General features: G+C 47.5%; 1 protein-coding gene across 4 annotated transcripts in view; it reads left to right on the top strand.

The window, feature by feature from the left end:
• Positions 1-12,634, top strand: part of PAPSS2 (3'-phosphoadenosine 5'-phosphosulfate synthase 2) — a 73,109-nt gene extending 60,475 nt beyond the window's left edge. For all 4 annotated transcript variants that reach the window (XM_027049945.2, XM_027049947.2, XM_053207873.1 and 1 more), the window contains 4 exons: positions 6,198-6,333; positions 8,171-8,439; positions 10,022-10,251; positions 10,742-12,634. In XM_027049945.2, the coding sequence (XP_026905746.1) occupies positions 6,198-6,333; positions 8,171-8,439; positions 10,022-10,251; positions 10,742-10,883 (777 nt within the window). In that variant the 3' untranslated portion in view covers positions 10,884-12,634. The remainder of the gene's footprint in view (positions 1-6,197; positions 6,334-8,170; positions 8,440-10,021; positions 10,252-10,741) is intronic.
• Positions 12,635-18,515: the final 5,881 nt, after the last annotated feature.

Raw genomic sequence — 18,515 nt, 5'->3', positions numbered from 1 at the left:
TTTCTCCTCCCCGCTTCGTTCCGCCGTCGGGTCCTGGCAATGCTCCTTCCATGTATCGCTTGAACTTGCTCACTTCTCTGCTGTTCTACCGCGTGCGGGGCCGTTCACCCTGCCCTTGTCCTGCTCCACTGGCCCCCCTGTTTTTTCACTTCTTAGTCTTCTGCAACCTCTTGGTCAGCCCCCAGCAGTGCCAGGGCTGGGCTGCTGGAAGGGCTGACCGCGCGGAGCCTGAGCGTAGGTCCCTCCGAAGGCAGTGCCTATGCGGGACAGCAGGTGCCGTGGCAGGAACAGAGTGTTTGGAGGGGTCCTGGGGGTCCTGGGTGCCCTGTCCTGCCATCTGGGAGACGGCTGTGTGCGCTTGAGCTCTGCCTCTTCTCCCGTCTGCAAATGAGGCATGAAGGCCCCGCTCCCTCCATCCCCTCCGACTTCCTTGCGGCCCCAGGCCTCCCTGATGCGGACGGAAGAGCACAGAAATGGATAGATGCTCTCCACGTGCACCGCCTGGGTTGTCTCTGCCTCTTGACGCAGATCTCTGGACCCTGTTCTCCTTCTCTGCATTTCTGTTGCCTGGCCCAGCTCCCCTTTCGCTACCCTGTTCGATTCCCGCCCCCCCCCCCCCCCCCCCCCCCCCCGAGCCCATTCCTCCCTGCTCTCCGTGTGCGCAGGTCTGCAAACTCCAGCTGCGTTCCTTTGCCCGCCTTTGGCAGGAGGCTTGAAGCAGGTGGGGGCTGGGCGATTGGGCAGAGCCACTGAACCTCCCAGCCTGGTAGCGGAGTCTCAGTTCTGGGGCGCGTTGGACCATCCTGGGGAGAGAGATGCCCTTTGCGCCCTCCCTGTCTCAAAAACGCCCAAAGCATAGTGTCAGCACTGCTTTTCAGATAGACACAGGCCTGGTTTGTGAACCAGGTTGGTTCCATGCTGCCTTCACCAGCAGAATGATATAGGGTGGACCCCTAGCGTCCAGAATGAGTTACTGCACTCCTAGGGATTTGGGGTGTTCACGTCTTTCAAAGTTTTATCTGTAGCCTGACTGGGGCAATGAAGAGAAAGTAAATGAATAGGTAAGAGTATTTGACAATATCTTATTAAGTGACTTTTCTCGGCACCGAGTTTAGAAAGCGGGCCACGGGCCCAAACCCTTGAAAATCACCCTCTGTACCCAGAGTTTCTCAACGCCAGCACTGTTGACGTTGGGACTGGATAATTCCTTGCTGTGGGGACTGTCTCGTGCCGTGCTGGGTATGTAGTAGCATTTCTGGCCTCAGCGCATTAGATGCCAATAGCACACCCTTCCCTGCCCCCATCATGACAATCAAAATTGTCTTCAGATATTGTCAGATGTCACCAGGAGGGGCAAAATCGCCCTCTTTTGAGAGCCACGGCTGTATCCCAGTTCCCCAGATGCTGAGCCCCGATGGAATGCAAATCATAAGCTCCAACGTCCAGCCACAACAGGGGATGTGAACCAGGGGTATGCACACCCTCGGTGCCTTGGCGTCTTCCAGCTCAGCGCTTTATCTTCCATCAGCTTTATCTCGCTACTCCTGCGCCCTCTCCTCGGCTGTCATCACAGGTGGCCATATTGTCCTTGGACAGCACGAGAGCAGTTACGGAATTTGATCAGTGGAAGGGTCATGAGATCATTAACTGATGGAGAAGTTGGACTTTCTGTAACGTCCATCTCAGCAACTGAGACCCTTGCTTTAACAAGGTTGTAGGTTGTAACTAATCACATCACAGCATTATATGGGGCGTATTTAGGTTTATGACAAAACAAAGGTCGTGTTTTTCTTCTCTCCCCAGCCTTATTGAGATATAACTGACACATAGCACTGTGTGAGTCTAAGGTGCACCTTATGACCCAGTTGGATGTCACCAAGTGGGTGACATGGGTGACACCCACGTGTCCTGTTAGGCCCGAGGGTGTCTTCCCTCCCATGAGGGGAGCGCTGGCCTTTCCTCCCTCCATCCCACACTGGCTTGTTCTTCCTTTTTGTTCCTATGGCCGCTCCTCACGCCAGGCTCACCCCTAACATTTGTGGGGCCTGGGGCAAGGCCAGCATACTGCATCTGAAGGTCACATATCGAACTCACGAACCGTCAGAAACAATGTGTCCCATCCTTCTTCTCTGACAGCTATGCCTTGAGAATAACCCGGAAGGTCAGATTCCAAGGTATGCTTCTTGATTCTGTACCAGAACATGGTGCCGTGTGAAGAGTTGACTCCTGGCCTGCAAGGAACCCTCCTTCCTCTTCTATGCTTGGCCTTGTTCCACACCATGAGGGTGCCCTGGGCTGGGTGTCCAAGCTGCACCCACACCCCTGGAAAACTCCCTTCACTTGGCCAGTCTCCAGAACCAGTGCTGCCCTGGCAGGGTCCACCCTGGAAAGACAGGCGGGGGCAGAGGGGTGAAGCGCTCTGACTCCTGGGAGCCAGCTCGAGGCTCCTTGCGCAGGGAATTCTGGAGTCCCAGGTGCACAGGTCATGACCTAGACCTTGGAGATGTAGACCAAGTGCGCCTGCCCCCTGAGGCTTCTATGCCCTGACAGAAAGGGGCACAACCACATAGGGGAAGAGTGGGGTCATTGATAGTGTGAGACACGGTGCACAGAGTGTTTCCTAAAGGTCTCCATTTCCTGTCCCTCACTCACCCTTTCCCAAAGTCACCTTTTCAACTGAGACTTTGCCAAGTGAGGGTATTACTAGTAACCGCAGTGAAATCCTCAGTGAGTAAAAAAACAGGCCATAATCTATCCATTTATCTACACCCAAAGCATATAACCTAACATTTACCATCTGTAGCATTTTTGAGGGTACCATTCAGGAGTGTTAAGTCTATTTACTTTGTTGTGAAAGGAAGGGCCAGAACGTTTGTTTGGCAAATCTGAAAATCTATACCCATCAAACAACGACTCCCCTCCCCCTCCCAGGTAGAAGCCCTCCTATTTGCTGTTTCTATGAATTTGACTCGTTTTAGATGCCTCTCCTAGGAGGGATGATACAGTATTCTTTTCTGTGAGTGCTTTTATTTCATTTAGCGTAATATCTTCAGCCACGCTGTAGCCTGGGACAGGCTGTTCTTCGTTTTTAAGGCTAAATAATACTGTTGTCTGTATGTGCAAGTCACGGTTTACCCATTCATCTGTTGTTGGGTCCTTGGACAGGTTCTACCTCTTGGCTTTTGTGAATAGTGTTTTTATGAACACGGGCGTGCAAATCTCTTCAAGATCTTGCTTTCCATTCTCTTGGCTATATGCCCAGAAGTCGGATCAGTGGATCGTATGGTAGTTATATGTTCTAATTTTTTGAAGAAATTCCACAGTGTTTTCCACAGCGGCTGCACCATTTTACAATCGTACCCACAGGGCACAAACATTCTGATTTCTCCACATCCTTGCCAACACTTGACATTTTCTGCTCTTGACAGTAGTCATCCTAACAGGGGTCAGGCTTGCGTTTTTCTGATGAGGAGTGATGCCGAGCGCCTTTTCCTATCCCGTTGGCCATCTGTAGATCATCTCTGGAGAAATGTCCGTTCAAGTCTTTCACCCGTTTAAAAAAGCAGGTTATTTAATCTTTTGTTGTTGAGTTGTAGGACTTTTTAAAAATATATTTGGAACATTAGCCCCCATTAGATGACTTGCAAATATTTTCTGCCATTCTTAGGTTGCCTTTTCACTCCGTTGATTGTGTTCTTCGAGGCACACAAGTTTTAAAGCTTCAAGTAGTCCCATGTCTATTTTTGTTTTGTTGCCTGTGCTTTTTGGTGTCCTAGCCAAGAAACCATTGCCATGTCCAAGGTCATGAAGCTTCTCCTCTGTTCTCTTCTAGGAGTTTTAGAGTTTCAGATCTTACATTTAGGCCTTTAATCCATTTTGAATTAATTGTTTTTGCAGGGTATAAAGTAAGGCTCTAACTCTATTCTTTTATCTGTGGATATCCAGTTTTCTCAACACCATTTGCCAGAGACTGCTCTCTTACCATCCAGTGGCCTTGGCACCCTTCTCAAAGATTATTTGAGAAAAACAAGATTTTAGCTAATTAGTCTGTGCTTAGCCTTGGGTGTGGATTTGGCTACATACTGCTGCTCTTTGGACATTGTCTTTTGTTTTCAAATTAGAGATAACTAAGAAAGATGCTCTTTTGGAGAGTTTCCTTAGAATGTGTGCTTAGCAATGATTAATTAATTGGTAGAAAACAACTTGCCTGATTTTTTTTTTTTTTCTTCCATCTTCTCTATTCTGGGTCCTTATTGAAAACAGTCTAAAGATACGGGAGGTTGTATTAGGAATGCACCGGCAGTGGTCCTTGGAGAGTGGCTCACAGAACACTGGGGGTCCCCAAGACCTTTCCCCAGAACCCCAGTCTCAAAACTGTTCATACTCCTGAGACATTATTTGCCATCTTCACCGTGCTGACGTCAGCACTGAGGGTACAACAGCAGTGGCGAATAAAACCGCCTGCTCCTCAGACTTGGGACAGGGACAGCCGGCCGCACTCGGGTGGTTGTGCCCCTCACCACACACACTTGCAGGAAAGGCAGTGCCAGCCTCAGTTGAGAAAGTTCTTTTATCTTTTTTTAATGTTTATTTTTGAGAGAGAGAGAGAGAGAGAGAGAGAGAGAGAGAGAGCACAAGACGGGGCAGGGCAGAGAGAGAGGGAGACACAGAATCTGAAGCAGGCTCAGGCTCCGAGCTGTCAGCACAGAGCCCAATGCGGGGCTCGAACCCATGAACTGTGACATCATGACCTGAGCCGAAGTCGACACTTAACCGACTGAGCCACCCATGCATCCCAAGAATGTTCTTGATGAAGCTGTAAAAACAATTACTGAATCTGGACACTTGATCATCTCCTTTTAATAATCTATCACCAGGCATCCAACTTAGGCTCAGGTCATGATCTCATGGTTCATGGTTCAAGCCCCGCATCGGGCTTTGTGCTGACAGCTCGGAGCCTGGAGCCTGCTTTGGATTCTGTGTCTCCCTCTCTCTCTCCCTCCCCTGCTTGCATTCTGTCTCTCTCAGAAATAAAAAACGTTAAAAAAAAAAAAAAAGTTTGTGTCACGAGACGGGCAGTGCACACAAAAGCGCTTTTGCCACATGCACAGATACACAACGGTTGTCTCAGTCGGAGACTTAGTCGGGCACCTGAACCAATGAGCAAAACCAGCCACTTTTTCAGGAAATGCGGTTTTTGCTCAGATGACTGACAAACTATGGCTACTCAGACTTGGTTATTTGGCAGATATTTAAAAACAAAAACAAAAACAAAACAGTGAACCTGTCACTTCAAGGAAAACAATGGAGGGTGTTGGTTGCCAATGATCTCAAACTGAGCTTTCAAACGAAAAAATGCTGGAAAGCTTTTATTTGCCACAGTGGGTCTGGCATCTTCCCAATACTTACAAAATTGTCTGATGATGTTAATAAATATCAAATATTGACATTAATATCAAGTATATAGATATTAATATTGATATCAAATATTATTTTTTTTACATCCTAAACTGAAATATGTCGACATTTGAGAAACTGACAAACTCAGTGAACCAAGAGTTTATTTCTTTTTTTTTTAAACTTTATTTTGAGAGTGAGGGAGGGAGGGAAAGGCAGAGAGAGAGGCAGAGACAATCTCAAGCAGGCTCCACACTGTCAGCTTGGAGCTCAATGAGAGGCTTGAACTCACAGTTGTTGAGATCATGAACTGAGCCAAAATCAAGACCCAGACGCTTAACTGAGCCCCTCAGGCCCCCTTCACCGCCTTCTGTTAACTCAGACATTAAAGAGATTTGCAAACCTGTAAAGCAATGCATTTCTCTCTCTTCTTTCTTGGAAAACATTTATTTTTAACTAAAAAGAAAGTTATTTATATTACTATACGGTAGGTTTATATTAATCTCAAGCAAATTAATAAATATTTTTGAAATTTCCCACTTTTAATTTCTAATACGGAAAATACGATAGGTAAGAGCCACAAAAACAAAGCTCTTTGGGGGGTCCTCAGTAATTCTGAAAAGCATAAAGGGGTTGAGAGACCACATAGTTTGAGCAAGGCTGCACTAGAAATGCTTAAGAACTGAAGGTGGTTCTTCAACAGGAACCCGAGATCGGTTTGGAAGGAGAACATTTTTTTTTTTCCAGGTAAAACAGAAGCTGATCTAATCTCCAACAACTTTGCTAACGGTCTGTTCTAGATGGTGATGGAGAGCGGGGATTGGCTGGTTGGTGGAGACCTGCAGGTGCTGGAGAGAATCAGGTGGAACGATGGGCTGGACCAGTACCGCCTGACACCTCTGGAGCTCAAGCAGAAATGTAAAGAAATGAATGCTGGTGAGTAGGCTGGCTCGAGTGGGTGCGTCTGTCCACACTCGTCGCCACCCTCCCGTCACAGAATTCAAGATACCAGGAAGCGGCAGGTTTATAGCTAAAAAAAATTTTTTTAATGGTTTTAAGTTTATTTTGAGAGAGAGAGAGAGAGAGAGCGAGCAGGGGAGGGGCAGAGAGAGGGAGGGCGGGACAAAATCCCAAGCAGGCTCCAAGCTCGGTGCAGAGCCTGATGCAGGGCTCGAACTCACAAACTGTGAGATCAGGAGCGGAGCCAACACCAAGAGTCTGACGCTTAATTAACCGACTGAGTCACCCAGATGCCCCGGCATGTTTTATAGTTTTAAAAAGCTGGAAGCCTCTATCAGCATTTGTATTGACACAGACTGGAATGGGCGTATAAGGTTGGCGTATATCCATATATTGGAATAGTTGCAGCCCGTTAACGATATGCATGGACACAGAAAAACACCCCGGCTGTATTTATTAAGCAAAACCGCAAACTGCAGAATAACATGCAGAGCAGAGTTCTGGAAAACAAAATAAAATAACTGTTCTTAAGTTAAATAACTGTATATAAGCCAAGGTCTGTGTAGAGTATGTGCCAAATCGCAGGTGACAGCGGCTGCTGCTTGGGGACAGGGACCAATGGGCAGGAAGATTTTCATTTTATGTTTTTTGAAAAAGAGAGAGAAAAAAATCATGATAGGATTTTAGGTAGTTTCTATATCCTATTTTGGGCTTTTCTGTATTCCCCAAATTTTCCATAATGGATATTTCTTTCATAACTAGAAGGAAAAATTAAGCCTCTCAGGAGTCCATTATTTTTTTTTTTTTTAAGTTTCATTTATTTATTTTGAGACAAAGAGTGAGCCAGGGAGGGACAGAGAGAGAGAGAGAGAGAGAGAGAGAGTCCCAAGGAGGCTCCAAGCTGTCAGCACAGAGCTCTGACACAGGGCTCAAACCCACAAACCGTGAGATGGTGACCTGAGCTGAAATCAAGAGTCAGATGTTCAACCAACTGAGCCACCCAGATGCCCCAGGAGCCCATTATTAAGTGGAGTAGTTTTGGAGATTTTTTTTTTTTTTTGACAGTTGAAGGTGAAATATTTTTTTACGTCTTTAGATTGTTGAAACTTTTCCCAGGCCCCAGAAGTTGCTGGTCATGGTTCTTGTGCTGGGGACGTGAGAGACAGGAGCAAAGGGTAAACTGAGGACTGACCAGCACCAGCTCTGGTCTGAGCCGTGCTTGGCTGGAAAGGCCCTGGCCACAGATGTCTTCATTTTCGAGTCAGGCTCTCCCTCTAGGGCTTCCTGCCTGTGTGTCCCCGCCCTGTGGATGCGGTCTGGCACTGTGGGCACCTTTGAAGTAAGAGTCCTGAAGCCCCAGGTGGAGTCTCTGGATGCTGTTTTTGTTTTTGTTTTTTTTTTTTAATGTTGTATTTAGTTTTGAGAGAGAGACAGAGCATGAGTTGGGGAGGGGCAGAGACAGAGGGAGACACAGAATCTGAAGCAGGCTCCAGGCTCCGAGCGGTCAGTGCAGAGCCCGACGCGGAGCTCAGACTCAGGGACTGTGAGATCATGACTTGAGCCAAAGTCTGACGCTCAACCGACTGAGCCACCCAGGCGCCCCTCCTGTTGATTTTCGAGAGCCGATGGGCATAGCAAATGCTCTGTGCCTTAGACGTAGCTGTGTTTCCTTTCTTTTAAAATCAGAGTTCTAACTGGCCTTACTAAACGATTCTTGCAAGCAGAGGGGAGCTCCCCTGCATTTCCTCTTGTTCTTGCGGACGAGCGACAGCGTGCACTTCCTTCACCTCGCCTTCCTCCTCTCCCTTCCCAGATGCGGTGTTTGCCTTCCAGCTGCGCAACCCCGTCCACAACGGCCACGCTCTGCTGATGCAGGACACCCGCCGCCGACTCCTGGAGAGGGGTTACAAGCACCCCGTGCTCCTGCTGCACCCTCTGGGTGGCTGGACCAAGGACGACGATGTGCCCTTGGACTGGCGGATGAAGCAGCATGCAGCTGTGCTCGAGGAAGGCGTCCTGGACCCCAAGTCAACCATCGTGGCCATCTTCCCGTCCCCGATGTTGTATGCCGGCCCCACAGAGGTGAGCTGTCCCCAGGCTGGGCTGTGGGCCTCAGAAATGTGGGCTCAGACTTGACTTAAGAGGAGTGAATGAGTCTCTGGGATCCTTTTCCCTCATGAGCAGATTCTGGAGTCTTCTGCTATCTCTTTTTTTTTTTTTTTTAATTTTTTTAAAATGTTTTATTTTTGAGAGAGAGAGAGAGAGAGAGAGAGAGAGAATGAGCGGGGGAGGGGCAGAGAGAGAGAGGGAGACAGAATCCGAAGCAGGCTCCAGGCTCTGAGCTGTCAGTACAGAGTCCCACACAGGGCCCGAACTTGCCAAACCGTGAGATCATGACCTGAGCCGAAGTTGGATGCTTAACCAACTGAGCCACTCAGGTGCCCCCTGGTCTCTCTTCTTTATCCAACTTCATTAGGTTTCCATTTCATTTCTGTAAAAATGCCAGAAACACCAAGTCGAGTCTGTTACGCACTGCCTCTGAGAACACGGAGGTTGGTGTGCAGATAAGGAGAATAATGCAGCTTAACTGGGGTGGTATTGGGCAAACTGTATTGAACCTAATATTCAATTTCCAAAGTCTAGTCACTGAGTCACCACACAGGCCCGGTGAGCTCTATTAGAAAGCCCCACTAAGGGGCGCCTGGGTGGCGCAGTCGGTTAAGCGTCCGACTTCAGCCAGGTCACGATCTCGCGATCCGTGAGTTCGAGCCCCGCGTCAGGCTCTGGGCTGATGGCTCAGAGCCTGGAGCCTGTTTCCGATTCTGTGTCTCCCTCTCTCTCTGCCCCTCCCCCGTTCATGCTCTGTCTCTCTCTGTCCCAAAAATAAATAAACGTTGAAAAAAAAAATTAAAAAAAAAAAAAAAAAAGAAAGAAAGCCCCACTAAAAGCTCAGTGTCCCCTTTGATCATAACACAGAGAGCCTGTCAAACAGACTTTCTTTGTCCTCCTGGACCACCACTGTAAGCGGGTTTGAACATGTTTGCAGGAAGTATGATGAACTGCGAGGGTCTCAACTGTTTGGAATGCCCCAAAGCGAGTTTAGTAAATTAATTCTCTTCAACCAGATCAAAGTACCTGGTCTCTGGCTCTCTTCTCCACCCTCCATATTTCTATCTGAGCTTTAGACAGGGCAGTTCATTTTGAAATCCCAATATTTGTGTCAAACTAGAATTGATGTCTGTGTATAATCAGCTCATTATTGGCAATCAGATAATCAAAGATGTTGGAATTTGTAATTTCCTTTAAACTGTGATTTATTCTGAATAGGGAGGGCCTGGAAAGTAAGATTCACATGGTTCTGTAGAACAGTAAGGTCCCCATGCTCCTGGCTCACCTGCCTGTTTGGAGAGAGCGATTAGGAAATATAACCTCAGGTTCCAGGAAGCTGGGGGGTCAGGTAGGGGGGATTTGGGTCTAAAGCTCCTACCTCATGTAAACAAGCATGAAGAAGAGCTTGGGGTCTTAGATACCCCACGGACTTCTGCACCTATTAGGTGATCCTGTCACTGAATTATTTTTACAGCAGAATAAAGGCATCTCTGTAAACAGGGACCCAAGAGTTGGCCAGTGGTGACCAGCATCTCCCTCCCGTGATGTCTCCTAGGTCCAGTGGCACTGTAGGTCCCGGATGATCGCAGGGGCCAACTTCTACATCGTGGGCCGGGACCCCGCTGGAATGCCTCACCCCGAGACCAAGAAAGACCTGTATGAACCCACTCATGGGGGCAAGGTCTTGAGCATGGCCCCCGGCCTGACCTCTGTGGAAATCATTCCATTCCGAGTGGCTGCCTACAACAAAGCCAAAAAAGCCATGGACTTCTATGATCCAGCAAGGTAGGTTTCCAGAGGAGGAGGCGTTCATCAACATCTGCTCAACCAGAAAGAGGCGGCAAAGCTTGGGCCCCGTGCAAGCTCTCCAGTGCTTCTCCACCTTCTCCTAGCAGGAATGAGAGTCCCTTGAAGGCCAAGACCGGTCTTACACATTGCGTGTCCCCGTAAAGTCGTAGCATGGCCGCCTGGTATGTCAGTAGAGGGTCCGTCCATAGCTCGCTTTCAGCATGTCTCTCCTGAGCTCAGAGCTCACGGACGCAGGCGGGGCAGAAGACAGAGCAGGTACACGGGAAATGTCGAATGCATGCCTGCTATCAGTCGCCCTTTCTTGTGCACATTCCTTTACTGAAGACCTAGTGAATCACCCATTCCAGAAAGTGCAGCATTTTACAGAAAAAAAAACAGGGTCTAAACACCCCCTCACCAACCGCGGGCACCTTTAGGGTCGATGTGCCTCACCCACGCTGAGTTCTGTGTTGCTGTCCTGTGACAGGCACAACGAATTCGACTTCATCTCAGGGACCCGGATGAGGAAGCTGGCCCGGGAAGGAGAGAATCCCCCGGATGGCTTCATGGCCCCCAAAGCATGGAAAGTCCTGACGGATTATTACCGGTCCCTGGAGAAGAACAACTAAATTGCCCTCCGGTTCCAGAAGTTTCTTCTTGAAGTGCTCTTGGATTCCCTTTTCTATTTTTGTGATTAGATGCTTGGCATATGATTGCTTCTCAGTGACTGATTTTTCGTGTTTTATGACAAGGTTAAAAATTGTGTCTATAATTTAAAGTCAACTTCAATAATATATAAAAGAAAGTCACACTGAAGACCACATCTTAGCAGGGACAGCAATGCTGTTATGATTTCAGAATGAAATTAGTTGTATTCTCTTCTGCATCTGATTAGGCAGGTCCCGGATTTCTTGATGCTTTGACCGTGTGCCTAGTTTCCTCACCAGAAGGTAAAAGCGTGTTTTCCGGCGTAAGTCTTGCCAACCTGCACTCGCCCAATGTCACGGTAGTCAAATAAATCAGGTGAGCAACCTCTTCTGTACGACTGACCTAAGGCGGGGGAAACAATCCTCACCCTAAGTGAGGTGTGGCTCGCATAAGATCCTTGCCCCTATGTCACCCCTCGTACAACCTCGCTGCCCAATCTTTTAGGTGCTCACCTGCCTGGAGACACCAAATGTGTGAAAATGCGAATTTAATCTCGGATCTATGCAACCTCGTTCTGCCGAGAAAGTTACGTTGTCTCATAAAGAAGTCTTAGCGCCCTTGTGTGAGTAATCGAAGTCCAGTTAAAGGGTGATTTTCAGTTGGAGAGTGGAGCGTGCTTTGACCAAAAGATTTGCACCCAGGGCTCCAACCATCTGGCGTTGTGGCAGGTTAATTTCCCTCCTCTTTGCTGTGGTCACTGTGTCCTGGGTGAGGCGGCACTTGTCGGCTGCAGCTGCAACAGAAACCAGTTCACGCCATTAGACTAGCGAGCTGCTGGGATGGGAAGAGACCACAGAAAACGTGGCCTCCAACCCTGTGGTCTCACAGAGGACCACACTAGGCGATGCATAGCACATGCTCCATGAGCTGCTGAGGCTGCCAGAAAATGCACCACTGGTATTATTTAGGAAGGACTGGGAGGACGGGGGGCCCGAATGGGCACGCTGCCACTCGACTCCCTGTCTGGTGCTCTGTGCGCACTGCACGTACGCCCGTCGGTTTGGCCAAGCTCCTTGCACCAGGGCACCCGCGAAGCAGACTTCTTGGATGTCGGAAGGTCCAGAGTTTTCTCACCAGTTTTGTAGTTTACGGCTGCAAAAAAAAATCACAACGCCAAAAAGCCCAAAAAACCCCACATGCTTTTCCAAAGACTTATGCTGTGCCGACACCTAACCTCCAATGGCTTTACTTCTTGGGAGGTGATCTTTTGTACTTTACGCATAATTCCTTGTTGCCAAAGAATATATGAAGAAACGGTACCTTGTGTACTTGGGTCTCTCTGGGAGAGACTTAAAACTGGAAAGAGAAAACTGTGATTTTTTTTTTTTTTCCATATTCTCAGTTGTTTTTTTAAATGCTAATCTTCGCTAATGAAAGCTCTTTTGAGAATAAATCACATACAGTGGCCACAGCAAAACGTAACTGCCTTTACGAGAATAGTGCCTGTATTGATTTAATAATCAGAGGTACTCATTGCTGCCTTTTTAAAACAACAGCATATTTATTGAAAACATGAGACGGGAGGGATGTAGTGCCTTAACTGATACATTTTGTGATTTTAAAAAATGTATTTAAAATTGCTTTTCTGCTCTTAGTACCACCATAGTGCAAATGACTGTTTCCACGGACAAGCAATGCTTGTTTTTGTTTTAATAAATTTCTCAGAATGGAAGCGGAGTCTTTTCTGCCTGTGACGCTGAGTGGGGTTGGCCCCATGAGTGCTGAGAGCTGTGTGACTCTGCATAATTGGAGATGGACAGCAGCAACCCTTACACCGCAATTAGGAGGCTGTCTGCCCTTGTTCGAGTCGCTTTATAAACCGTGCTGTATGTGTGAATGGCTCCTCATGTGTTCAGGGGTGACTTGGTAGCCTAGGGACTCCCCTCAGGTTGTCACTGCAGGAGGATCTGACCCTTTTCTTCCTAACTTGCTTCCTTTTCTCCAAGTGCCCGCAGGCAGTCCCACCAGCAGGGTGGGAAGCAGTCTTTTTGCTGTTTCGTATTCACATCATCCACTCCAGCACCTTTTCCAACGGGAGCCACTCGAGAAAGGGCACCTGTTTCCACCCCTGTTTTCAGTGGCCTCCAAGCACCTGGTACTTTGGGCTTTCCCCTCCCTGGCTGCCTCCCTTCTGTCCCAAAGGCTGGGGGCAAATTTGGCTGCGGGTCCTCCCTTTGTAGAACGCTGGTGTGAACACTGGTGTAAGAGCCGCTCTGGAGGCTGCCACTCTTTGTCCCTCCCTCTTCCCGTCCAGAGCCTGCTCACTCGTTCCTAGTGGCAATTAGCAGCACAGAGTAGGGCAGGAAATGTGTTAAGGACACGGAGATACAAGAGGTGCCCAGGGAGGACGCCAGAATGTACAGGGCAGGGGAAAAAACATCCTGGAAAGGTATATGTAAGTCATTCGGTCAGATAATGGCAGAACTTCCAAATACAGTAAAACCTTGGATTGCGAGTAACTTGTTCTGAGTGTTCCGCAAGACGAGCAAACATTTTTCTTTCTTCCTTTTTTTCGTCTTTTTTCTTTTTCTTTCTCTCTTTCCTTCCTTTTCTTCCCCTTCCTTTTCTGTTTACTTATTTTTGAGAGAGGGAGAGAGAGAGAGGCAGAACACGAGTGGTGGAGGGGCAGAGAGAGAGGGAGACACAGAATCTGAAGCAGGCTCCAGGCTCTGAGCTGTCAGCACAGAGCCCGATGTGAGGCTCAAACCCAAGAACTGGGAGATCACGACCTGAGCGGAAGTCCTATGCTTAACCAACTGAGCCACGCAGGTGCCCCAACGAGCAAACATTTCTAATAAATTTTACCTTTACAAATGAGCGATGTCTTGTGATATGAGGAGTTTGTGACACCGAACGTCACATGATCACAACTGAGCCAGTTCTCTCTCTCTCTCTGGGATTGTAGGTGATCATCTCCCATGTTCAGATGCTCGGTCTCAGGCCACAGTGTTTGGCAGAAATCAGTGATTTTTCAGAATGCTGGAAGGTGCTCACAACTGGCACTGGTGTATTTTCTGTCCCTTCAAAGCACCTGTGGACAGTCCTTTGCTTTTCCCCACAAGAGTGAGCTTAGGAATGCTTTGCTTCATTCTAGGTCAGGCTGCCTGCAGATAGAGACCCTTTCCTCTGCTGCCTTATTGCCAGTTACATGAAATACAGTCTATGACAAGAGTTTATTAATTCTGCACTGTGGTCAGCATCCACGTGAGCGTATACAATGGCCCCGTGCAGAAAAAGATTCCTTTGAGTCGACAGATAGCAGTGATTCTGTTGGTGATAGTGAAAGTTGTCCTACACAATAACCCTCCTCTCTCCTGTCTCCCTCATACCAGCCACGAAGGTTTTCAAAGGTAAAACTAGGTAAGTACAGGTTATTTTTCTTTGTATTTTCTTTACTATTTTGCATTATGTTACAGTATTGTAATCATTTTTATATGAATGTTTTTGGGTTGTGCAACAAATCCTCTGAGTTTTCATTATTTCTTATGGCGAAATTCGCTTCAATATACAAGTGATTTGGATTAGAAGCATGTTTCCGGAACGAATTATGCTCGTGAACCAAGGTTTTACTGTACGTCAACACTCAGGCGACAGGATTTCCTTCCAACCCATCCTCCCTGGCACAAAGAAACAGATCTCGGTTACTTGAGAACACCAAGTTGGATTTCGTTTTTTCTTTGTTCTCCTCCTTTCTGTCACACGGCTTTCAGGTCTGGTACTGATCTTCAGAATTCCCTGACAGTAGGACAGTAGGTGATCAGAAATTAGATGGGCACCAGACCACCAACTGCTCTTACGTCTGAAGTTTGGATGCAACAGTAACAATGCAGCTTTTGCCTGAGGTTTTGCTACAGGTTCCATTATCTAAGCGTTTCCTCACTACCAAAATGCATCAACTGTCAAGAATGAGCCGTACACAGGTATTGACAACCACGGATTTTTCTCCTCCCTCGGATGCACTTAGTTCTTTGATGAATATTAACCATTATCGGGCCACTCAAGTGCCCGCTCACCGAATGCTGAGAATGATATACAAGCAGGTGGCTAATACACACGCCAGAGGACTGCCTGGCTTTTCTGCTTATGTTGGAAACTATTTTAATGAAAATAAATTATTACGGAACTTATATTGATATTACCAAACATAAATGGGTCATTGGCTAGAGTTTGGAGATTTATTAGCCACAATATACAAATCCTACTTTCTTATGGGGCCCCTCAGGGGAGGCGGTGAGTTTACCAACGGTTTCTCTCTTGTAACAAGGTACCCCCCCCACCCCACCCCAGCCTATTACCCTTCCTGTAGACCTCTTAATTTGGATTAATTGCAGGGAAGGCTAGTCTCCATGAGTAAGATACTTAAATTATGGAATGTTTTTTAAAGTAATGCAGTTTTATCATTTTCAAACATGTAAGTCACAAACGGATGGACACAGCTCTTTTAATGTCATATGTATTAATGATTGCTGGCATCCATAATACATGCTTTACTTGGTAAAGTTCTTAAATATGGTTGGTTTTGGGTTTTTTCCCAGAGGTTTAAACCTGCTGCGCACTTCGTTCACAAAACAATGTGACAGTTCTTACAAACCGTACTGCATTGTACATGCTTACGTGGAAAGAAAAATCTTGATTTGTATTTATTTCACAAGCCCGCTTTCCATAAATAGTTCAAAGGCAAAATTCAGCTCAGCCCAGGTTGAAATAATGATGGGCTACTTGCATGAAAACAACTCCAGTATCACCCTGGAATTTTAAACTTGTTAAGAGACTGGCTTTTTCATGTGTCTTCACCAAGGAAAATCTGCATTTATGGAAGATATTGATTCCATGAACCACTAAAGAGGCTGTAACCCCCATCCTATCCTCAGAAGGGAAAAGGAATTCTATAAAACAATCAGAGAGAGCTACAGCTCCAACAGAGTCCCGGAAGGAAACAAGTCTAGTACACACAAACACCAGGCACACAGAAGTGTCTCCAACCCGCCTACATAATGGCGTATTTTGTAATCTGTGCCTGTTAGAGCAAGTGTGTTCACCGAGGCTGACAGCCTTCAGTAGCTGACTAGGCCGCCCTGTTAAGGAGCCCTGATGGGCAGGTCAGCCTTGCCGTGGGCCCTGCATCTGTCTGCCAACATGGCCACCGCTGCCACAGTGTGTGGCTTAGAGAGCTGGGATGCGGATGTAAAGACATCCATTTCAGCACGTCCATCACCGTGCAGACAAGGAAACAGGCCTGGAAATGGGAGATGGGAGACGACTTTCCTAAGCACACGATGACCGGCGGACATATTCATTTCCTAACTTCCAAAGCATTTCCATAGGATTCTTAAAACGATCCCAGGAGGTATACATTAGGATTCCTATTTAGAGATAAGGAGACAGATGCTCAAGGAAACAGATTTTGCCCAAGGCTATACTGCCATGTGTGTGTGTGTGTGCGTGTGTATACACACATATATGTATACATGTATGGATACATATACATATATGTATGTATACATATATATGTATGTATATGTATATATACATACATATATATGGCACATATATATACACACACACACACACACACATATATAATTATATTACACATATAAAAGTTTCACGGTTGGGACTGAAACCTATAAAGTTGGAAATGAACTTCACATGAGTTAGAATTCTGCTAGAATGTAGGAGGGCGTGAAAGACCTTCATTCCCAGGGCAGCAAGAAAAAAGCCGGGCAAAATAAAAATAAGGTTTTTCTACAAGGCTCGCAAAGAACAGTGGCTACAAGGATTATTCGCCAACTGCCTTCCGGAGAGAGCTAAGCCGCTCAGGGGTGAGCGGGGCGCCTCGGTGCTTGTGCATACACTGGGGAGGAGACTCCACAGTCTGGATGCAGTGTATGGAAAAGCAGGCCTGCCTTAGATGGAGAGACTTTGCAGGGATGAGACTTCAACCAAGACTCACGTCACTGACTGCAATCTACAAACACATCACCTTCAAAAATAAACTGCCTGGCGAGATGATCCCCCTTCCCGGCATCTTGCAGAGCAAATGGTGAAAAGAGGAGCTCAAGTCTTGTGCGTCCTCATGGTGGCTGGACGCCAGGACCCTGTCAGAACCGAGTCCACAGGGCCACGAACATCTGAACCTCACACCTCCCACCCAACCCATCTCCAATACTGCTAAGATCAAGAGGCTGCTGCAGGAGAGGGCAGGGGCGGCCGAAGCCCGGCCACCCCATCTTATGAAAGCGACAGCCCAGACCCGGCGTACCCAGGCCCTGGGATCGGGATGACCAGGCCTTCACCCTCACTGCCCACAGAGGAAGAGGTCTGCGTTCCTTGGAAATAAAACAAAACCCAACATTATCCTTCTGTCTCCAGTGTTCTTTTTTTTAGACCTGTTATCTGGAACAAAATCAGGAATAAGTTAAACATCATCCAGCTAACACGCTGGACAAGCCAGGCGGCACTCTGGCAGCAGGGGCAAGTAGAGCGCGTGGTCCCCACAAGGCTGTGCCCACACAGTGCACAGTGCACTGCAACCGCAGTGTTGGCGGCTCCCACTTCAACAGGCCCCCTCCGGTTACAGGATCACCTCCGTTTGGCTCGTACCTATGGTATCGCTCGATGAGCTGGTCCTTGTCATGTGTTTGTCCAGCCACCTGGTCCACAGTACTCACTTTTCTTTGGTTGAAATCCTGCCTTCTGTTGCATTTAGTTGTGAGGAGGTGGTACATCCAGATCCTTGCCCTCAAGCCATTTAAGCCAGGGGTCCTGGAGGCTCATTCTCTCAAAGCGCCATGGCTGCCGACAGGGACTTTGACTTGGGTTCGCACACCTACTTCCAGGACTTTGAATCACTTCCGGGATTCAAGAATGGGGCAATTTAAAGACAAACAGGATTCATTTAACCCAGCAGTGGAATAAAAGCAAGATTCTTGAACAATTCCAGTTAAAAAACCTTCTGGAGCTTTCTGTCCTCTAAGTCTACTTTTTTTTTAAGTTTGAGAGAGAGCGAGTGTGGGGGAGGGACAGAGAGAGGATCCCAAGCAGGATTCTTGATTAGACCTGCTCAAACCCACAAACCATGAGATCATGACCTGAGCCAAGATCAAGAGCCGAATGCTCCCTAAGTCCAGTTTTTTACTTCCCTTTGAGCTCCTGAGCTCCCCCATACCCTTTCAAGTGAATTCTTCGCTGCATAGGTCAGCTGTCTGGTTACCTAACCAGTACTCTTTACAAGACCAGGACTATGGCCCAGTAGACAATGCCTGTCTCCCTCAGATGTGTCTGCAAAGATATGTTTTGAGAGAGAGAGAGAGAGAGAGAGAGAGAGAGAGAGAGAGAGCAAGAACCCCAAGCAGGCTCCTCACGGAGCTCAGCACGGAGCCTGCCGAGGGGCTCAATCTCACAACCCTGGGATCATGACCTGAGCTGAAGTCAAGAGTCGGACGCTCAACCGAGCCACCCAGGCGCCCCAGGAATTTGTTTTACTGGATGATATATCACCACCCCCCATTTGAGTATCTTGGTCATTCCTAGAATTTCTGGAAGCTATCCAT

This window comes from Acinonyx jubatus, chromosome D2 (assembly GCF_027475565.1).
Source record: "Acinonyx jubatus isolate Ajub_Pintada_27869175 chromosome D2, VMU_Ajub_asm_v1.0, whole genome shotgun sequence".
Lineage (NCBI taxonomy): Eukaryota > Metazoa > Chordata > Mammalia > Carnivora > Felidae > Acinonyx > Acinonyx jubatus.
This window is presented reverse-complemented; position numbering and strand designations above follow the sequence as displayed.